Source organism: Phalacrocorax carbo, chromosome 5 (genome assembly GCF_963921805.1).
Source record: "Phalacrocorax carbo chromosome 5, bPhaCar2.1, whole genome shotgun sequence".
Taxonomy (NCBI): domain Eukaryota; kingdom Metazoa; phylum Chordata; class Aves; order Suliformes; family Phalacrocoracidae; genus Phalacrocorax; species Phalacrocorax carbo.
The window spans coordinates 71634100-71654782 of NC_087517.1; the positions used below are offsets into that span (position 1 = coordinate 71634100).

The window sequence follows — 20683 nt, forward strand, 5'->3', positions numbered from 1 at the left end:
TGCAGCAGTGCGAGGCTGCTGCCTCCGCCGGCTCCGCAGGGCGGGTCTCATTTTATGCCACCCCAAATGTTATTTAAGTGCGGCTTATCAGCTGTCCTTCCACCTCCTCTGTATAAGGCTGCTTGTGAGCACCTCTCCGAGAGATGATCACGAAAGGATTCCTAAAACCAGGCAAGACTGCGGTGCTTAGAGCCCACCTGCAGGGCCAGGCATCAGCCTGGACGGGAAGCGCCGAGACTACAAAGCTGCTCGGCATGTTGCGCATAGCCCAAGCCCACCCCTGTAGATGTCCTGCAGGATGAAGTTCCGAATTACAGTGGTGGCCCAAGGGCTTGTAACACCCGTTCCTCTGAAAACCGGGACAAGTTCATCACCTTAAGGCCCAGCACCTGTTATGGACAGCACCAACGCACTCGCCAGCCCTTCCACTGCAGGGGAATTCAGACCACGGCCCCGCAGTTCCACCTGCGAGGCGACAAGCGAGATAAACCACGCGCAGGCACACGTTGTACCAAAGAACACACCAGCAAACATCGCTTTATTACACCGGTTTGGTTATCCAGACTAACCATAAAAGCTGTTTAGACGGACGTAGACAAACAAGTCAGTGTTTTATGCATTAGGTCACAGCTCCAGAATCATTACCAGGGAATGGGTATTTCTTCACCAGTTGTTTCGAACGTACGTCAGTGGGTCTCTGGCGGGGAGGAGGGGGCAGGTGCGGCGACAGATCCTCCCCAGGTGCGCCTGCTACCACCCGAACCACGAGGCAGACCCAGGAGGTTGCACTGCAGAGAGGTCGGGGCGGGGGGGCACCGTGCTAACCAGCACAAACAGAACGGAGATACACTGACCTGAGCCTTGCTCAGCTGGGACTACACAAGCACAACACACTGGTACGAGCTACCAAACAGTTAACAATTAGTAAGACTGGTCTAAAGCTGGAACTAGAACGACTCCGGGTGGAAAGGCATAAAATAAATACTTGCTCAACTCAGCACTCTGCCCAGTTACAAACTTGTCAGCACCTAGCTACGCAGCCATGTATTCTTCACTACCTCACAGCAGCAAAACCACTACCATTTAAGAGCAACTGTTGAGCGACTATCCACAGTACGTTGTACAGACTCGAGAAAGCAGCCTGATGCCACCCCTCACACGGGTCATCCTCCCCTCCCTCTGCTGAGCAACGGGGGCAGCCCCCCCGGCCCACACTCTGCTTCGTTTGTTGAGCTCTTCACGTGCAACCGAACGGCTCGATGAGTGGAGGAGTGCCCTGCTGCTGCGAGCCCATTCGTCAGGGGTGGGAAGTATCTGGCTCACGCTGTAAACATGGGAGAAACGCAGACCTTGGTTGTAGCTCCCGTACAAGACTGCAACGGATCAAAAAGGCGGATGTTCGCTAGTCAGCAGCTCTGCAAGTCTCCTGCCGCTTAAGAAGTTGGGAATTGCGCTCTTGAAATTTTACTGGTGGTGTTTATTTCATTTTCTTCCGGATAAACACTTCTGTGAAAAATACCCTTTAAGAGCCAGATTAGATCACAGTATTTAAAAAGTGATACGGTTACGTCAGTGCCTCGGTCGCCAAGGCAAAGGCTTAGAGCAGAGGTTACAAAATTGATGCTTAGTGTAGCACTTCCATGAAATAATGACCTCAAAAAAATGCAGCCCAGGTTTCCAATTTCCCTTCCTAGATGCTGAGTCACCAGCAAAACCGCTGTGTAGCTCGGCCTGCAGAGCTCCACGGCTACACAGGGCTCAGGAAGAACAATGCACCTCGCCTCGGTTTGCCCTCTTGGCAGGGGCGGCGGCACGTCAACAGCTACGTTGTGCGCGACTGCAGGGAACGCCTGATCCGGCTGGACGCGGAGGTTGCTCAGCCTGGGGTTACCCTGGGAGGAACGGGGCAGCTCGGGAGGATGGCAGAACCGGCGTGTCCCCTACAGCAGACACCAAGAATGAAACGCTCTTGGAAAGAGAACTGAAAGAGCTGAGAATAAGGCAAATAACTTAAGACTGACAGAGTAACTCCCAGTTTTATGCTTGTAATATGTTACTCCACGAAGGGAAGGAAAGGCAGGTTGACCCTTCTTGTTTACCTTCCTTTACATTTAAGAGATGACCAAGACTAAAAGAAAAATTAAAAAAAGAAAAAAATGAACAAAGGAGCAGCTGTCTGTCTCCCTAGAGCTGCGATACAACATAAACCTGGTGTAGGATATTCCAGGATGCTGCAGGTCAGTTTAGGGAAAGGCAATAACCCCCGTACCACAGGGGCTGTGACAGTAGTGTACTGTATTACATTCTGTGCAAGTTACGCAACCTGTTCACAAGCTTCGGTTTATCTATGTTTATCTCGCTGCAGTTCTGTTAATTAGCGGCTGAACACTTTACACGATCTTACTCCACAGCTCAAGGTAGCTTCAGCAGGAAAAAAAAAAAGACAAAAACTCATTTCCTGGGTCTGCTATCTGCACACTCCATAACAAGCGCTCCTAATGCCCAAACATCAAAATTGAAATCTTATAGTTTACTGGAAATAGATCAGCTAGATTCCCTTTGCGCTTTGCTTTAAAGCCCCTTGTCTCCGAACCTTGCTCAATTTCAAGGAAGACATACAACACGCTTGAATGAAGATCCCGCCTCGTTGCAACGGCGTTGGTTCTGACTTCCCTCTACACAGACTGTCTCCGACCCTGACTAGGCGTACGTCAGGAGAAAGGGCTGTACGTCGAAGTGACGTCATCTCCCCGAGAGGATTTTCACACATTGGAAAGCTAACAATGAAAATTACAAGTTAGGTAGGATAAGGTTGAAACTGTCCACCAGGCCAACTTGAGCACTCCGAGTTCCTTTTAGCCCTTTGTCCATTGCTCAAAGTTTCCTCTCCCTTAGTTTGTTCCCGTTTTGTTCATCCAGTATCGATGAGTGTCCATCACCATTGCTCAAGCACTTGTCCTTTTCATGTTTGTGCTCTTGCTTCTGTCGCCTTATCTCCTTATACCGCAAAGTGATGTCACTGAAAAGAAAAGCACACAGACGTGAACTAGTGACGTGAACAAACAATTTCAGTACACGATGACAACAGTAAGGCAAGTGTGCTCGGGATGCGAGTGCCCTTGGGATAACAGCCCACGCGAGTCTTTTGCCTGTAAATTTCTAAAATTGCTGATGGCATTGATTCACTTGAAATTTGTGATTCTTGCTAGTAGTCTGGCTATTATCCCCCCTCTCAGAAGCCTAACGCAACAGGATGCTCAGCAAGAGCAACCACGGCTCTTGCACAGGGTCTCCTCTATAGATCAGTGTAACTCTTTCCGCCTTGTGCAGCTGCCTTCCCTTTACTCGCACAGAGCAGCGCCCAAACCAAACACGTTTAACTTGGCTCGCTCCTCGCTGACACCGGGACTGCCCAGACAATTGCAATGCAGCAGATTCTTCTTGCAGCGAAGCTGCAGAACATCTTAGTCTTGTCTAACTCGGAGCACAGGAAAAACACCACTGATCTCATCCGCCACCCTCACTCGCCCAGGAAGGGCAGGTGCAGTCAGGCACTTAACTGTTCACCTGCTTCTACAGCAACACTAACGCAAGTGGTGTCAAAGACCCTTTGGTCTGGTTCAAGCTACCAGAGGCTTGATTCGGAAAGAAAGCTGCCAGATCGTGCACAGAAACCCCTGTTTACTTAATTCCTGCACAAAACCACTGCAGCTGTAGCCATCCAAAAGAGCTGCAGTCTCTCTTCGGGAGGCACCGAAGGCTAATGGCAGCGTTCGTTTGAAGATGCGCTTTTGCCGGGTGTCCAGAGCCACCCCCCCGAGACCCAGGCGCACCCCACACTGCTTACCGAATGAAGAAACGCCAGGCTGTCCAGGTGAGCACCAGTATAATCCCCAGGATCCAGCACTGGGTAATGTAGAAAGGAAGAGAGAGCGTGAGCGTATGGGGGTCATACTTCACGACAATCAGAAACTCCGTGGCAGTAATAGCAGCAACCAGCCATGCCTGCTGACCCAGCTTCTTATGGAACTTCCTGCAAAATAAATGCACGGATAAAACAAAGCTATTGCTGTAAAATTAAGCATTCAGAGAAATATGCATAAAAAGACAGCTGAGGCAGTAATTTCATTCAGCTTTGCACAATTCCAAAAGTCCGGTTTGGATTACACATGTACTAAGCCTATGCAGGCTGACAACTTTCATGTTGGTATTGCTCAAGTTTCCTCTGAGAGGCTCTGGAAATACATTAAAAGTTAAACATCATCATCACATGACACAAGGAAGTATCCCCATTTTCAGGGTATTGGTAAATCCACATACAACAGTTATCTGACCAGCTTGAGACCAGCTGAGGTTCAGGGTACGGTGTGAAATAGCTCTACTCCTGTATTTCCTCTGCAAATGTCAAGTCACACTGCTGTAACCATATTTAATATCTATATAATTGCATTCTGAAACACACTTTCTTCCCAAAAAGGTATTCAGTGAGCTGTCACTAACAATCTCTGAACGGATTTTAAAAGAAGCAAGCTTAATAACAGGCAAGATACTGGAAGACACTAGGACGGCGTTTCACTTCTAGCACAACACAACCCTGGGGCAAATACATGATTAATATTTAATCCCCAGGGTCTGTTGTTAAGCAGTACCAGACAAGCCGATGCGAAGCTGCAGTGCTATGTACAAGTCTAGTGAAGGACTCACCAACCAGTAATGCCAGAAATTAAACTGCAGTAGAACCAAGGCTTCTATACAGAGGCTCTACTTGCGGAAGGGGAGATTGGAAATACACCATCTCTGGGGTCACCTGTTCCTGCATGGGAAATGTATAAAGCCAGAATACCTACAGGCTGCCTTTCAGGGAGCCTCATTACCCTCACAGGTAATTGCTAGCATTGCTAGAAACCTGCGTACGTTGCCTGATCTAAACCAGTCAGATCCTCCACTTCTTGACCGTGCCTGTTCATGTCATTTCTAGATCTGACATTTTTGCAGCTTACTGCCCTGACAGACCAGACGATTCATATCTCAATAATCAGATGGGGTTCTGTGTGGGCAACAGAACAAGCCCTTTTTTATGCACTGGATCGCACCACTGGCGCATGCAGATGCGCTATCCAACAGTGCAAAGTACATTGCTTCCTGCTTGGTAGACTAAATTTTTGTTCTCCCACCACCCATTTTCTGCATCTAAAATGGGATATTAATCCCATTAGAGGAAAGAACCAAGAGAAAGCTACTAGAACTTGTGTATATTTTTTCTTCCCCCCCATGGCATGATTTAATTAAATGTTTCCCAAAATCCAACTGATTCAAGTCAAGGAAGGCTGAACTTGAGAAAAAGCAATACCCCCAACCACCACAAGCACCATGATTCACTAGCAAGGACACACAACTAGCTTTTCTCAACAGCCTTTGAATGGTATCTTTTACTCAAAAACCACACAAAGTATTTTGGTGCGCTGTCCTGTTAGCCCTAAACGCACTACCTTGACTGATGATTATGTCTCTGAAGATGCCCAGGATAAACCGTGCCAATAGAAGCACCTCCAACTAAGCTTAAAGGTAGCTGTGCTTTTTGCCTCTCTTCTTCCTTATCCTGCCTTTGTTTTATACACCCCTGCTTTAATCACAGGGAGCATCTATTGTGCAGAGGGCCTTGCCCTCTCGCTGAACCATAGCGTATTCTGAAGTACCTTTTCCTGCCAGGTCCTTTCTCTCTTGTCCGGCTTACTGTGTTCCATTCCTACCACAGTGAAAGATGTGAAGCGAAACACGTCCAGCAGAGTTCAGCTGGAATTCTGCGGAACTACTGGGGCAGGACAGAGGAGATGGGGAGAAAAGCGATAACAAACCTAGAGAGGGCTGGGGAGAGGGGGGTGGACATGTTGAGGTGACCTCTGCAGTACTTTAGGGCACTGCAGCAATGGGAAATTCCCGTCCGGTCTATGACTGCTGTGACATGCAGCCTCCTGTCTGGATGAGGCACTGGCTTAGTAAATGCTGTGATATTCAGTAGCCACATAAGCTCTTTGGGCCATGCTTCCTTGCCGGTTTCACCATGCGGTGGATGAAAGACAAGGCACCTTACAAATCCCTGATGAGGATTTCCTCGGAGAGCGGCTGCTCTGCTAGCACTTCCCTCGGCTAGGCAGAGCGACAAGGCTGCCTGACACCCTGCGGCCTCCGGCTGGTACACTGCCCAGCGCCGCAGGTCAGCCAGGCCCAAGCGTCTCCAATAGCGCTGGGGCAGAGGGAGCTGCGGCTGCACATTGCTCCCAGTTTCTCCTCCCCTCGTCTCATCAGATGCAGGAGCTGCGCTGGAGAGAGCATGCTTCCTTTAGCAGGCGTTTTCCTGTTGCTCAGACATATCTGCTCCACTGCATCCCCATGGGTTCTCAGTATCCGGGAAGGGATCTATGCACGGAAAGCGAACAGAGCTTCTCGTCCCTCTCCTGAATCCAGGGGAGTCATTGCAAGTCAAGCACACAAAACACAGTTTCTTAGACAAGAGGCCCGAGAGCCACATCTGACACCAACGCGTAAGTTCAAACTACACAAAATCGTCCAAACACACTGGAATAATATATGATGCTGTAAATCAAGTGTAGGTTATTGCTGATGCGGATGGGATGAGTGCATTCCATTTTAAAAAGTATCCTGCCTAGACCAACTCAGATGAAAGGGCTTCAGAAACTGCTCCAGCTGGTTCATTCGGTATGACAGATTAAATGGGCAGAAACTAGCCTGAACACATGGATAGAGAGAAAAAACGGAACAGCAAATCTCTCCCTGTGAGCTCAAGCTGTTCAGATGACTAGGTCAGCTTTCTGCTGTGCGGATCTGCTTCCTCATTTGCCATCGTTTTCTTTCACTAGCTTATGACAGCACACTGACAAAAAAAGAATTAAAGGTAACCCCAACAGAAGAGCTGGGCAGAACATAAAGCTGCCAAGGGAGAGAGTTTGTTTCCTGCCCTCCTACTCATGAAAGATTTTAAAGAAAAGTCCTTTTTGTATTTGATGAATAAGATTAAAGTTCATGGCCTTAATGCAGAGTCCTTGGAAGAGACCTGAAGACTAGAAATCAGGAAGATAAGACAAGGTTAAAGGCTACAGACTCTTGCATCAAAGTATTTCTGGGCAGGAACATTTCACATAGCCAGTCCTCAAGAACTCAGAGGCAGCATATTGGTCACAACAGGAGCGTGGTATGTAGGAGCTGGAGAACAGCTTCAGAAACCACCCCTCCTCTTGGACTATTTCAATCCTAGATACTTCACTGTCACCATGCCACATGTCACCTTGGTCCGAGACCAAGTTCCTGAAAGCAAAGCCCTAGAACTGTCTGCAGATACCAAGAATCCAGAATGAGAAAAAGTCTTCATATTGGAATTTCACTACTTCCTAGACTAAATATTGCAAGGTTAGCTGAAGAGATCAAATCAGTTTATCTCAGACAATCCCGTCACTATCAGAGAAGGCAACGAACCATGTTTCTGACAAGGAAGGTCAATGGAATATTCCAACCTTCGTCCGTTAAGAAGTTGAGCGAGTTTCCAAAAGGAAAAAGTCAGGAAGATTTCTCATATGCTGTTAGCTGGGAACCTCTGGTACAGCCTGCTCTTCCCCAGCAGCTTCTCCCTACAATACACCAAGAAGAATCCAAAAGGGTCCTTGGTACAAAATGATGTGCAAGCGAAAATACACCCAGTTAAGCTGGTAAAACAGGGGTAGATTATCTCTGCTTGGTTGACCTCAAACGCACGAAGGAATTGAAGTCCAGTTGCAAACGCTTTCACAGAGAAGATATAAGGTAAGACCAGATGCTAGGTTCTGCCACTGTGCATGACAGCCTGATGATGTCTGCTCTGTGGAGCATCAAGCAGAGCCATGAGCTTCAGAAGTGAGGGGGCCTGTCACCTTACCCACCAAGAGGACCAGAACAGGAGGGGGTGGTGGCAATGAGGAAGACATGCAGCTCAGGATGAGAGTCTCTGCTTGCTGGATGAACTTCTCCCGCTCATTGGAAGAATGGCAACAAACTGAATCAGCAATGAGGCACTGGTGATTGATGATTCTCCTAAATTTCAATGTTATGCCATGTGGTTGAACAGAGGGCAAAGGAGTTTTTCCAACCCAAACACAAGGACCAGAAGATTGTGAATGGTGCTAAGGAGAGGAGCTCACCAGTGAGAGGCAGAGACCTCTTCTTACCTTTGAGTTGGAGGCACGTCCCAAACCAGTAGGTCCGACACCAAAGGCAGGGGCAGCCTGCCACTGCTGAATGTCCTGAAATCCGACTAAGCAATGTGGGTTGGCCCTTCTTCCCAGTTCTAGGAGTCAAAGCCTTGCAAGGGAAACTGATCTTCACAGAATGTTGGAACCCTAAATTCTGAACACAGACACTTTTCGTGTTGGTCAGCGACAGACAGTGAAACATCCCTTGAAGCCAGACGTTGTCTCAGACTTAAGATGTGGGCTCAGGCAATTTGTGACATCAGTACTAAAACTTAAAAGAAAACGTGATTTTGAGAACAAAGCTGTCTCAGGTCTTACACGGTCTGCGGAAACAAAAGCAGCAAGGACAAATACGATGCTTAAGGAGGAACAGACTGAAAGTACATGCACTGTTGTGTATGGGTGCACTTTGCTATAGCAGGGTCCTCTGATCTGCAAGAGGGTGCCACAAGAGCTCCGGAGGACCAGGGACCAGTTGGAAGACAGCTCAAGAAAAGAAGCACCTTTAAGAAACACATTTTTTTTTAGTTTGGGCCCTGTTGTCCTTAGAAGGTACATCTAAGGACTGTGGTTCCTGGCTATCAATCTGAAAGTGGAGTTCCACACTCCTCTGCCCACAAGCCAGGGGCTCTCCAGCTAATTTATGCATTACGTTCTCAAAAGAGTGATCATTTATTAAAAACTGAGGTTACAAACAGTGCACACAGAGTGCCCTTAACAACAGCTGTTCTCTAACCAGATGCAGTAGAATTTTACCTTCAAAACAAAGGAACACAAAGCAGATGCTTTGGGATTAGGTCTTTTTGTCCCTGACAAGCTGAACTACTGCCCTGAGATGGATGCCAACAAGCTGGAGCAAATTCAAAATAAAGCAAGTGAAGCTTGACATGGTATATACACAAGAGGACTGGCTTACGGGTCGTCCATGAAGTCGTAGATCTCCCTCATAGCCACACCTCCCACATTGACAAAAAAGACAAGTCGTAACAGGACCAAGTAGTGTTCTGGAGGCATCCAAAGGACAAACTTCAAGTAAAATGTGTTCAGCTCTGCCAATAAAAACTGAGAAAAAGGACATTTTAATTACATTCAGAAGACTTCACTGAATGAAGCCTGGAATCTCCCTCTCTCCCTGTATAGCTCCCCCCACCATTTCTCTAACGCCTCAAAGTCCTCCTCGGTATTACCAAGCACACCATCACCAGTTGCAATAATGACCAGGAACAGTTGGGTTTACAAAAAAGCTTTCTGTGTGTTGGAAGAGGTGTTAAAAAAACCACAGCAGAACGCTAGACAAGCACTGCATCTAGTTTTGAACAAGTTTATCGGGAGTTTGAAGTACCTGCAGAACTACTGACAACAAACCCTAAAAGCAGCAACTTGTCTTTTCACTATCATTTAAAATCTGACTGAGGGAACCCCAAAATAATGAGAGGCATAAGCAGTACATCCTGGGTTTTTCGGTTTGGTTCGTTTTTTTACAGTTATGCAAACGTCTCTGCCAAAGCCAGCTTAGGAGAACTGCGTACACATTTACAGCAAAACGTTCTCAGGTGAGCTGCCCTGGCAATGTGATTAAGTGAGCAAGTAGACACAAGTTTCTCACTTCAAAAGAAATGATAACAAACGGCATTAAGCATTGTTTAATCCAAAAGAAAGAGTGAGCCAACACCTGAAGCTGCTTAGAAACTGTCAGCTGAAGCTAGGCTAGGCTTTGCTAAAAGGAGGAGTATTATTTTAAAGACTAGTATAAATTCAGTGGGATCTCTCAGTTGCAAAATCTGCTCCAGCACCTAAAACACAATTTCTTCAGGTTGCAAACAGTTGGGAGTACGCACACAGCAACCATTTGGAGAAGCGCGTGTTTTATTTACGCAGGCACATTTACTTTACTTCTCCCATAAACTACGGGAACCTCAGCAACTCTGCCGTGCTACGTGAACTTGGCAAACGGTTTCTGTAGTGGAAATCAGGTGATGTGAACTTGTATTCAACCGAGTTTGCAAACTGCCTGGCACTCGTTGCAGGCACTGCTGTACGCTGCTTGCGTGCTTACGGACAGCGCATCGCTCCTGAAGCACCCTCAGGTCTGCAATCTGACATCAGCGTAAGATGCAATGTTACGAGAGAGAGAGGTGATGGTGGCTTGCCAAGCTGATTAACGTGTCCCACCCAGCAACAAGAACAGGGAACGTCACTGGACAGGTCCCAAAATAAACCACCACCAGATTTCACATTCTACATATTTCTCGATGCTTAAAGGTAGGCTGCTCTAGGCAACTGTTAAAAAAATAGAGTTATATCCTGTACCATAGCAGTAATGCAGACACTGATTAATGCCCATTGTCTCTGGAATCACTACAAGTATCACAAGCTTTTTTTTTTTTTTTAATGAACTTCATAGTTGCTGAATTTAAATAAGTTTGAGTTACTTAAAACAGAGCCAACTGACATCCCATGGATAGCACAGAGGCCAAAGTCCGCCCACTGACAAGAGCCAGGAGTGGGGAAGAAGCACTTAAACTGCCAAGTTTATCCTCCCTCTCAGTGTCACGTGCGTGATACCTGTGACTGTGAAATGGAAGTTACAAGTTCAACACGATGCATGCCCGTAACAGATTCAGCCACTCAAATGGCCAGATCAAGGAGGTAGACTGTCCATCCTTCGTGACTGCTGGAGAAGCCAACTTTCTCTACTGTCTAAATGGGGAAGCTACTTCACCTGAACTGCTCAAGCTCAATACTGTTAAGACCATCACATGCTACGTGTTCAGTGAAAAACAACTAATCTAGGATAACTGAATTATTTAAGTCTTTGTAAAAATATTATCTGAGGCAAAACTGCGTGCTTCAGGAGCCATGTGGCTCAGAGCTAACATACGGAAGCCTGAGACTTTGGTTACAGTCCTCTCCAGCTGTAACGTGATATGTATCTGCTTAAGACTGAGAGAAACAAGCCACTTTCATCCAAAGGCAATGTTTTTGGTGGCAGCAGTTATTTGCTGGATTATGTGGAGATCACAGTTTATCTTACTCACAGTGCCAATCAACATTGTTTAGCAAGGAAGAGCAAATATTTATGCGATGAATTTGTAAACTATACCACAGACGTGGAAACAGACCCTTCTTCTGCAGGACTCAGAAGTGACCTCTTCCAGCCTCAACTAAACAAACATCACTAAGTCAGAGTTTCAGCCTGTCACTGTTTGTACAGTTGCTTCAGTGTTACAAAACATGAAATCAAATTATAGAGATGAGAAAAGACAAAGAAGTTTCCTTACTACAAAGATTATGCCACAGACTGCTAGCCATCTGCGTAAGCTGGACGCTGGCTTCCACTCAAATTTGACCCAGCTATACGGGGTGAACTGGAAGACAATTCTCTTCATTTTACCTCTGGAAAAAAGCAGAGCACATTCTTGCAATTTTAAGAAACATCACATAAGACACATCAACTAACATTGCCATTTGAGACACCAATTCACATATGCAAAACGCCTCCATTTACTCCATAGAAATTACTACTTAATGAGACAAACATTCTGAGTTAGAAGCCTGTTATTTGGACTATGATTTTAAACTTTAACGTATTACACCACTGTGGTAAGCAGTTCCTCAGTTCTGCTTTGCTCAGCAAAGACACGCTACAGGAAAAGGTAGTTCATTACTGGTACAAGACTACAAGGGTTTTACTAAATTTTAAGTTTCAGTGTCCCAATTACCGTGAAGTTCTGATTACTAGGGAACGCATTATCCACACAAGGACCCTTGCTGTGAACAAAAGGGTATGATCCTGACTTGGATTCCTGCATCTCCTTTAACAACTTCATTAGAGTCACAGAATGGGTTGGGCTGGAAGGGAGCTTTAGAGGTCTCTAGTCCAGCCCCCTGCCGTGAGCAGGGACATCTGCAACTAGACCAGGTCGCTCAGAGCCCCGTCCAGCCTGGGCTTGGATGTTCCCAGGGATGGGGCATCCATCACCTCTCGGGGCAGCCTGGGCCAGGGTTTCACCACCCTCACTGTAAAAAATTTCTTCCTTCTATCTAGTTTAAATCTACCCTCTTTTAGTTTAAAGCCATTACACCTTGGTTCTATCAAAACAGGCCCTGCTAAAAAGTTTGCCTCCAACTTTCTTATAGTCCCCCTTTAAGTATCAGAAGGCTGCAATAAGGTCTCCCCGCAGCCTTCTCTCCCCCAGGCTGAACAACCCCCACTCTCCCAGCCTGGCCTCAGAGCGGAGGGGCTCCAGACCTCGGAGCATTTCTGTGCCCTCCTCTGGCCCCGCTCCAACAGGTCCATGTCCTTCCTGTGCTGAGGAGCCCCAGAGCTGGATGCAGTGCTGGAGGGGGTCTTTTCAGAGCGGAGCAGAGGGGCAGAACTCCCTCCCTCGACCTTCTGGCCAGCTTTCTTTCAATGCAGCCCAGGATACGGTTCTGGGCTGCAAGTGCACATTGCCAGCTCATGTCCAGCTTTTTACCCACCAGCACCCCCAAGACCCTCTCTGCAGAGCTGCTCTCCATCCCTTCTTCCCCAGCCTGTATTGATAGCTAGGGTTGTCCCAACCCAGGTGCAGGACCCTGCACTTGGCCTTGTTGAACCTCAGGAGGTTCACATGGGCCAACTTCTTGAGCGTGTCCAGGACCCTCTGGATGACATCCCATCCTTCTGGCGTATCAACTGCACTGCTCAGCTTGGTGTCATCTGCAAACTTGCCGAGGGTGCACTCAATCCCGCTGCCTATGTGGGATATTAAATAATGCTGGTCCCAATATGGACCCCTGAGGGACACCACTCGTCACCGGTCTCCATCTGGACATTGCGTTGCTGACCACTACCCTTGGGATGCGACCATCCAACCAATTACTCATCCACCAAACAGTCCACCCATCATATTCATCTCTCTCCAATTTAGAGAGAAGGATGCTGTGGGGGACCGTGCCAAAGGCCTTACAGAAGTCCAGATAGACGACATCTGCAGCTCTTCCCTTGTCCGCTGATGCAGTCACTCCATCACAGAAGGCCATTACGTTGGTCAGGCAGGACTTGCCCTTGGCGAAGCCATGCTGGCTGCCTCAAATTATCTCCCTGTCCTCCATGTACCTTAGCATAGCTTCTAGGACGATCTGTTCCATGATTTTCCAAGGCACAGCGGTGAGGCTGACTGATTAAATAAGCTCATTTCCACAAGATGCCCTCATTCCTAGACATTAGGCAATGCTCATGACAGGTATATTTTCAACAATTTCATTTGCAAATTAAATAAAACTCTCAAACAAGCTTCCATGCAGTGACGTTACTAGGTACTTGAGTCATCTAAACACACATGAATTCTTTAATTCGCGTTAACCCTAACAGCACAACCTTTCAACAACCAAGATCTTTAACCCTGGCCCAAACTTTGCGCTGTGCTACTGCTTGTGGAATTACTTTCCACACCAACTTACTTGTATGTAGGAATGTTCCAAAGTCCTTGCCATTTGTATGTTTTCAAAGAAAGCCAAGCCAGAGTCTTCATCCCACAGTAAATTCCTAATCCATTACATAAGATCACATCCATTATCCACTGAAAGGAGAAAAAAAAACAGTGAAGCTGGAGAAGAAACACTAAAGCTTGTAGAAGGGAAGATACTATAGGTACACATACGTGCAGACACACTCTCAGTCACACAGACTGAACATCCCCAGAGAACAGACGTGCATGAACTGTCAGGAGACAGAACTCCAGCTGCCCCACTCTACTCAAACAAAGCAGAAGTCTTCCACAGATGATGGCTGCAGATTCTCTTTTGCTGTATTAATTCCGCTACAGAGCGCGTCTCTTCCCACTTACTATCAGCTCAGCTCCACTCTGTTACGTGAGAACTTTAGGAACACACCAAAAAATCTGAACTTGTTCCTACAGATGGATTTTATTATGCCCAATAACTTAACATACTCTCTCTCTCAGGCTGCCTCCTAAAGAAATGACTTATCTCCAGGCTCAAGATGTGAAATTAAACAAGTCATTTCTCCCCGTGTTCTATGTTACTGCCAAGCGTTAATTCTGGAGATGGAGCTCTTGAGCTAGGAAGAGACTGGCAGTCCTCAGCATTCAAAGAAGCAGCGCGCACAGTGTTCATTTCATAAGAAGTTTCTTGAAGGCCAAATAGCTTTGCTCGATGCCTTTATACATAATGCATTTACTTTTATAAATACAACCATGTAGCAAATCATTACAAGCTCGGGGAAGAGCTTGTACTGTGAGAATAAAAGCAAGTCAGAATAACATAAGAACCATAGCTGTGTGCCGGGAATGTAGATAATTTTGATCACTCTGGTAACCAATTTACATTTCATAGGAAAAGAAAGAAAAAAAAAAGGAAAAAGAAGAAAGAAAAGAGTGTCTCACTTCAAGCTACAGAGCTTGTTTTTTCTGCAGAGAAACCAGATCGCAGTAGTCCCTCTGGCTTGAAAAAACACACACAAGCAGTATTTGAGGACAAGAATGGCTCTAGACTATCACACGCAAACACCATACAGCTTTATGGTAAGGCCAAACCTTTATCTTTCAAAACCTTTTTATAAACCACACTGGAAACACTGAACCCAGTAATATTTACTGTTTGGAGAAAACAGTGAAGATAGGTTTGCACAGAAGGAAGAGCTGGACTCAGATTGCACTGAGACTGGTTTTGGGTTTTTTAACAGGCAAGAAGAATCACCATCTGACACTTCATACACGAAGTTTTACCCTTCTCTTAATTTTAGATTTTACGGTTTGTACTGTCACCAAATATTTGAAAATGCTCAGGTAAAGCTCTAGGTTCTTCCTCTGGTGTGAAATGAACCAAAATGTTTAACCATGTGCAACAGTTTGAAAACACGCCAAATTATACAGCAACAAACACATTACAGACTCGTCACAGAGAAGCACCAATGCTCCCGAGCTGCAGTACTCCCACAGGCATCTCTGGCCACATGCACGTGACATAATTTAGTTCTCATCATTTCCTACCCCCTCCCTTTAAAATACATACTTCCATTTAGACAAATACATTATATTATGACCGATGCAGTACATACGTGATCCCACCAACATTCACTGAAGTTTGGAAGCTGGTGTTCCAGACTGTATTCCAGAAACTCAAACATTACACTGATGATCATACACATCCACCAGTCTCGAATCATCAATGTCTATATAAAGGGAGAACAAACTCTGTCAAACATCCACAACAGCTGCACAACACACTAAAAACCATTACCAAATGAATAGTTGCACACCAGGCTGAGCAGAACCAGGCCCCACTTATGCTATCGCCCTTTAGAAATCTAAATAAAGGAGAACTCCATAAATACTGTGGAGGCACTGCTCAGATTTACAGTTTTGCAAGAGTGTTTGGAAAAATTAGTACCTTTTTTCCCAAATTTCAAAACCAATCACTTGAGGAATATGAGGTTAACCCTTCTGGACTCTGATCACAGCAGACAACACTGTGCTTTGTTTACTGGTTATTTCTACAGTTGAATATCTTGCCTCAGTATCCAGAAAAGGATCAGGAAACTCATGACAATCTTATTTTTATCATGTGATAGTCTAGTAAAGCCAAATGCTCACAGGCCTCTAAACTTCATCAGGTATGCAGCACAATGGACAAGACAGACACTGAAGAATATAGATGGTGACATTAATACCATTACATGAAAGACTAAAGGCAGGCAAGGTGGGATTCAGAAGGAAGTATGCTAGTTAAATGGAGTTATGAGGTGCTCAACCACCACAGGTAGACCTTCTAATGCTGCTCCAAAAAGGCTTTTCAGGGCCTGCTGAATGCAAACTTTTAAAGTCACCTGCACTAAATCTCAGCCCTGGCTGTGCTGGGACACCTGAGCCTACTTTATACCAGCTGGCAGCTCGTCAGGGTGAGCAATGAAGAGCAGCATCTTCTTCCACATTCAACATAAGGACTCAGCCAAGCTGCAGCCCTAGAACATATGTATCATCTCAGCCTACTGCCAAAACAAGGGAAGAGATTTGTGGTAACACTATTTCATATTTGTTGGTGGATAAAAGCACAGAGAGCCTGTACATCTGGTCTGCTGTATCCTCAGCAGGGTGCCTGGATGGAAGGGGCAACCCCAAATGTGCTAGCACCGATTCTGCAAAAGCAGACGGAGCTTGGCATTGAGCGCCTCAGCCAGGAGATGGAAAAATACAAGATAGGCATCATCACACATTAGTCTGACAGCATGTGATCTAAATGACTCCAGAGCAAACGGGGAGGCCCACAGTAATTTCTGATGAATGAGGCACATTCATTTTGAGTACTGCCATTCTGGTGCTTCAAGATACAGCTTAAGAGTCTGTTACTTGAACCAGAGCAAAAAAAAAAAAAAAGACAACAAACCCAAACACACACTCATCTCTGTTTATGACGACAACACACTCAACCTCCAGCTTTTTATAGAAAAATATGTTAACTGACAAATAGGAAATATAGCAGCCAGTTTCCTTCAAGCTTAGCAGCACAGAAACAAACACCTCGTGGAGTATGCTGGGCTCTTCAAATCAGACTGCCGGGTGACAGGATGACATATCATCTCAAGCTTTTCTGCAGAAACAGTCTCTCTAATAAAAACTAGGCTTCTTCCAGACCAAGACAGATAATAGCTTGACTGAGTGGCCTGGCATATTGAATTCTATCCCATTCTAGTTCCTCAAGAATGTGTTACCATTCCCCTTATGTCTTGTTACGAGGCTCTCATGATTTAGGCGTTTTTTCCTCAGTATGACATTATTTGTAAAAATAAATACAGAATGCAACTGAAATGCTATTTGGATATTTAAGTTTCTCATGTAATTCTCTTGGGTGAAGTAGATCCAAGTTTCTCCAGATTTACAGTTCTGTATGCTAACAGAGCAAGCCACAGACAAGTTGATCTGACATCTAAGCCTCCCCATGCCTAGCATACCCATCTTTTGGTTACAGGGGAAAACAGCCAGAACAAAAGAAAAACACTGACAGGAATACATCTGCGCTTTTGAAAAGGAAAAACAAAACAACAGTTATAGCCTATTGTTAAACTGGCCTGAGCTTTTCCAGTTTATTACATATGGCGGTCTTGTAGGTGAAAAAAACCAAACAGGGTCTGCAGAGCAAAATAAAGGTAGCTAGTAAGTTTGCTCAGGTTAAAAAGCAGCTAAGAGACCAAAGCAATCAGCAAAACATGTGTTCTGCCAGAGACAAGCACAACTGGAATTCCATCTGCAGGAGGTTGATATTGACTAAAAGTAACAAGAATTAGCCCACTACCCGTTTAAATATTTAAAGTCCTGATTTGGATGCCACTGGCAAAAGCCTGCCTCGGTATAGTAGTGTATCATCATGCATCTGTGTTTGGGTAACAGTAGACTTCCACTGAACGCTGTCGTCCCCGTACTCTACATTCAGAGGTCATTCACGCTTTTATCTTGATACAGGAGTAAAGGTTTTTACTTTTATTGATCTGACCTCAGAATTAATTACAGTGCTGGAGGGAGCTTGTCAACGTAATGTTACTTTGGAAAGAAATGAGGTGACCTAACATGGTCAGGAGGGGGGGGAAGCGCCTTTCATGTATTACAAACACTTATTCTAGTTCACAGATGACTGCCTAATATAATTGACCGCAAAGACTGGCATCACTAAAACAGAAGCAGTCAAGCTTTAAAAGTAGACTAGTACTGTAACAGAAGACCCATTCTTACTTTCAGGTACCAGCCAAAAAAGTGAGCAGGAACAAATCCATCCAGTTTGTCCTATAAACCAAGAAGAGAGCGTGAGTCACTTTGCACTACAAACAATAACCCATTAAGGCGTACTTTCTTCCCCAAGAAAAATGCAGCAATAAACTTCAGTTGTTTCTCATATAAATACCAGATGCATTTTATGAGTTTATGTTCTCAAGCACACTGAACAAATAAGCTAACCTCAAAGCAAAGTCACAATTTTAAGGGGCAGAAACTGGAATTAGGATTGTATTGATAAAGTGGAGACTACCTTTTTAATGCTAGATGTCATGTTCTTTGCCTTCCAAGGGGACAGAAGTAGAACACGTTCAAGCCAGAGCACGAACGTGCATTTCTTCATCAGGCCCCCATCTTTCACCTATCAGAGCTTCTTCAGTCTTATCAGTCCTGCCACCATAAATGCCCGGGCAAAGGGAAAGGGAAAATCCTCCTCCTAGTTTTGCCCCAAAACTAGAAAAGGACAGCTGCTCTCAGTTACTCCAGCTCTTTATGCACTGAATACTTACACAGTAGACCCAAAGGATTCACTACGCAAGCACCAACAGCTCCATGCAATCACGGAGTTGTAAACAATCACAATTCCTTTGCCGTTGAATTTCAAGTCTTCTGTTTGCCAGCAAGAAACAATAACCAGACAGTTTCTGGTATTCAGAAAAGTGTAACTTAGGGGTTGCTCGGCAACATGCAACTTTTGAACTTTGTGCCCAAAGTGACTGTAAGCAGAAGATTCTTTAAGCACACAAATAAACCCAGACTCCTAGGGGCAAAGGTTTGCATCAATAATCTGAGAAACAAGGATTGTTAAACAGTTTGCCCTCTCTCCTAGGCAATGTAATTAGGATACAAAGAGCCACACCTCCATCTGATCGACAGGAAAGGTCAAGAGGAGAAATAAGAGAGCTAAAGAGTCAGTCATGGTGTGTTCTTTCATTCGACGCTCAGGAAGACTCAGGATTGCACTTTGAAGAGTTCGATTAAGCAGCCTTTTACCAAAACCTAGTCAGACTCATTACCAAGTAACTTTGTTTCTCACCCAGATGTTGTGAAATGGATCAGTTTCATTGCCAGGATCATAAATCAGGCAGTTTCCACCGTAGTCTCTTTCCGGCAAAGGAACACCTAAATGTGGATCAATGTACTTCATGAACTGTCTGCCATCTTGTACAGTCTGCAAAAGGAACACAAAACCCGTGTTTCCCTCTTAGGAAGTATTAATACAGGGAGAAGCACAAAGATAATTAAGATCAATATTGTATCCTCAAATGGGTGGTTTTTTTTTTTTCCAAATGTGTTGCAGAACAATTCTTGAAATACATCCAGACGTCAAAGCATCAGACAGCACATATACCTGACTTTCTGGGCCTCTAATGCTAAATATTAAGGGGAAAAAATGACTGCAGAATGAACTTAAGATTTCTTAAAGATGAAAAATCAGAGCTCTTTAACTCCATTTCCCAACCCGCTCCTCTATGCCCCCTCCCTCCCAAAAGCTTAGCACTCGAACTGGCACACAATTCATCCTTCCCACTGACCCTTTTGCCCTTCCTCTCCCCTCCCTGAGCTCAGCAAGGGTTAAAATGCAGCCAGTAACTCAGGAACGGCTCAGTGAATGGCTGCATCTCCTGCGTTAGTGACCTGCTGGTTTCCTAGAATGGGGAAGATCCAGCAGCACTTCGAACGCGCGGCTCAGGAGAGATGCGGGACATGCAAACATCCGCGGACCGAGCAGAGCGAGGACGCGCGCCGTTAGCAGGATTAGTCGCGCACGCGTGCTCAGCTCGCTTCAGCTACACAAAGTCAGAACCGCACCGCACTTCACGGCAGAAACAATTCACTGCGGCTCGTTGAATAAACAGTCGTTTCAGGTAGGGTCCCTCTAGCAGCACAGGTAACAAACTTGAAGCGAACAGCAAGGACTAAACTATCAAAATATCAGTTATAAACAGTGACCAAAACTTGAACTAGTTTACTAGTAACTCACACCTGCTGAACAGGTATTTCCCAATGAAGCTGCTCGCTGCTGTGGACAGCGTTTCACAAGAGAAGCAATGTAACTTCTATGACAGACTAGCTGACAGTAAAAGCAGGGCAAGGCCAAAATTAGTTAACAGCGAAAATAATAGTTACAGAATAAAACTACTAAATTCACACTGACTGTAAGACAACTTTCAACTATGATCGAGCTTGTATTTGCTTTTAAGGAAGCTGAGTCACAGACTCAGCAAAACGTTCACCTTATTTAAACCTGTGCAAAGTAATAATGTATTTTTAGTGCAGAGCCGAGCAACAGCTAGCGAGTGTCCTTTACAGCTAAACGGCTGGTAACACGACATCCCGCCAGAGGAAAGCAAAGCAATTCCAGGCTTTTCTATCAGAATTCAGAACTCTGACAGTACTATCAAATAAAAATGGAACATATTATTCAGTCTGACTGCGGCTAGTCAGGAGTATCATTTACAAGGATGCCTGGAAAAACAACAGGGTGACATGAAGCACTAAGAACATGAGAATAAATTAAGTATTCCTCAGTGGTGAGGAACAGCAACAAAAAAGGCAAGACAGACCTGTTCATGCCCGTGAAAGGGTCTGAACTCCACTCCCTCCAAGCAGGACAGGCAGCCTGAAAGAAACCCTAACGAGACATTAGGGCCCTGCGTAAGGGTTTACACCGAA

General features: G+C 45.4%; 1 protein-coding gene across 4 annotated transcripts in view; it reads right to left on the minus strand.

Moving 5' to 3' along the window:
• Positions 1-506: 506 nt before the first annotated feature.
• Positions 507-20683, minus strand: part of PTDSS2 (phosphatidylserine synthase 2) — a 50854-nt gene continuing 30677 nt past the window's right edge. Inside the window, exons 1-9 of one of the 4 annotated variants that reach the window (XM_064453152.1) lie at positions 20575-20592; positions 19044-19178; positions 17969-18019; positions 15304-15417; positions 13686-13804; positions 11522-11636; positions 9157-9302; positions 3848-4033; positions 507-3019 (exon numbers count right to left, since the gene is read on the minus strand). In XM_064453152.1, coding sequence (XP_064309222.1) covers positions 2875-3019; positions 3848-4033; positions 9157-9302; positions 11522-11636; positions 13686-13804; positions 15304-15417; positions 17969-18019; positions 19044-19154 — 987 coding nt within the window. In that variant the 5' untranslated portion in view covers positions 19155-19178; positions 20575-20592 and the 3' untranslated portion in view covers positions 507-2874. Of the gene's footprint in view, positions 3020-3847; positions 4034-7529; positions 7644-8216; positions 8512-9156; positions 9303-11521; positions 11637-13685; positions 13805-15303; positions 15418-17968; positions 18020-19043; positions 19179-20574; positions 20593-20683 lie in introns of those variants that run through there. The other 3 variants (XR_010373188.1, XM_064453151.1, XR_010373189.1) reach the window with 3 other exon arrangements.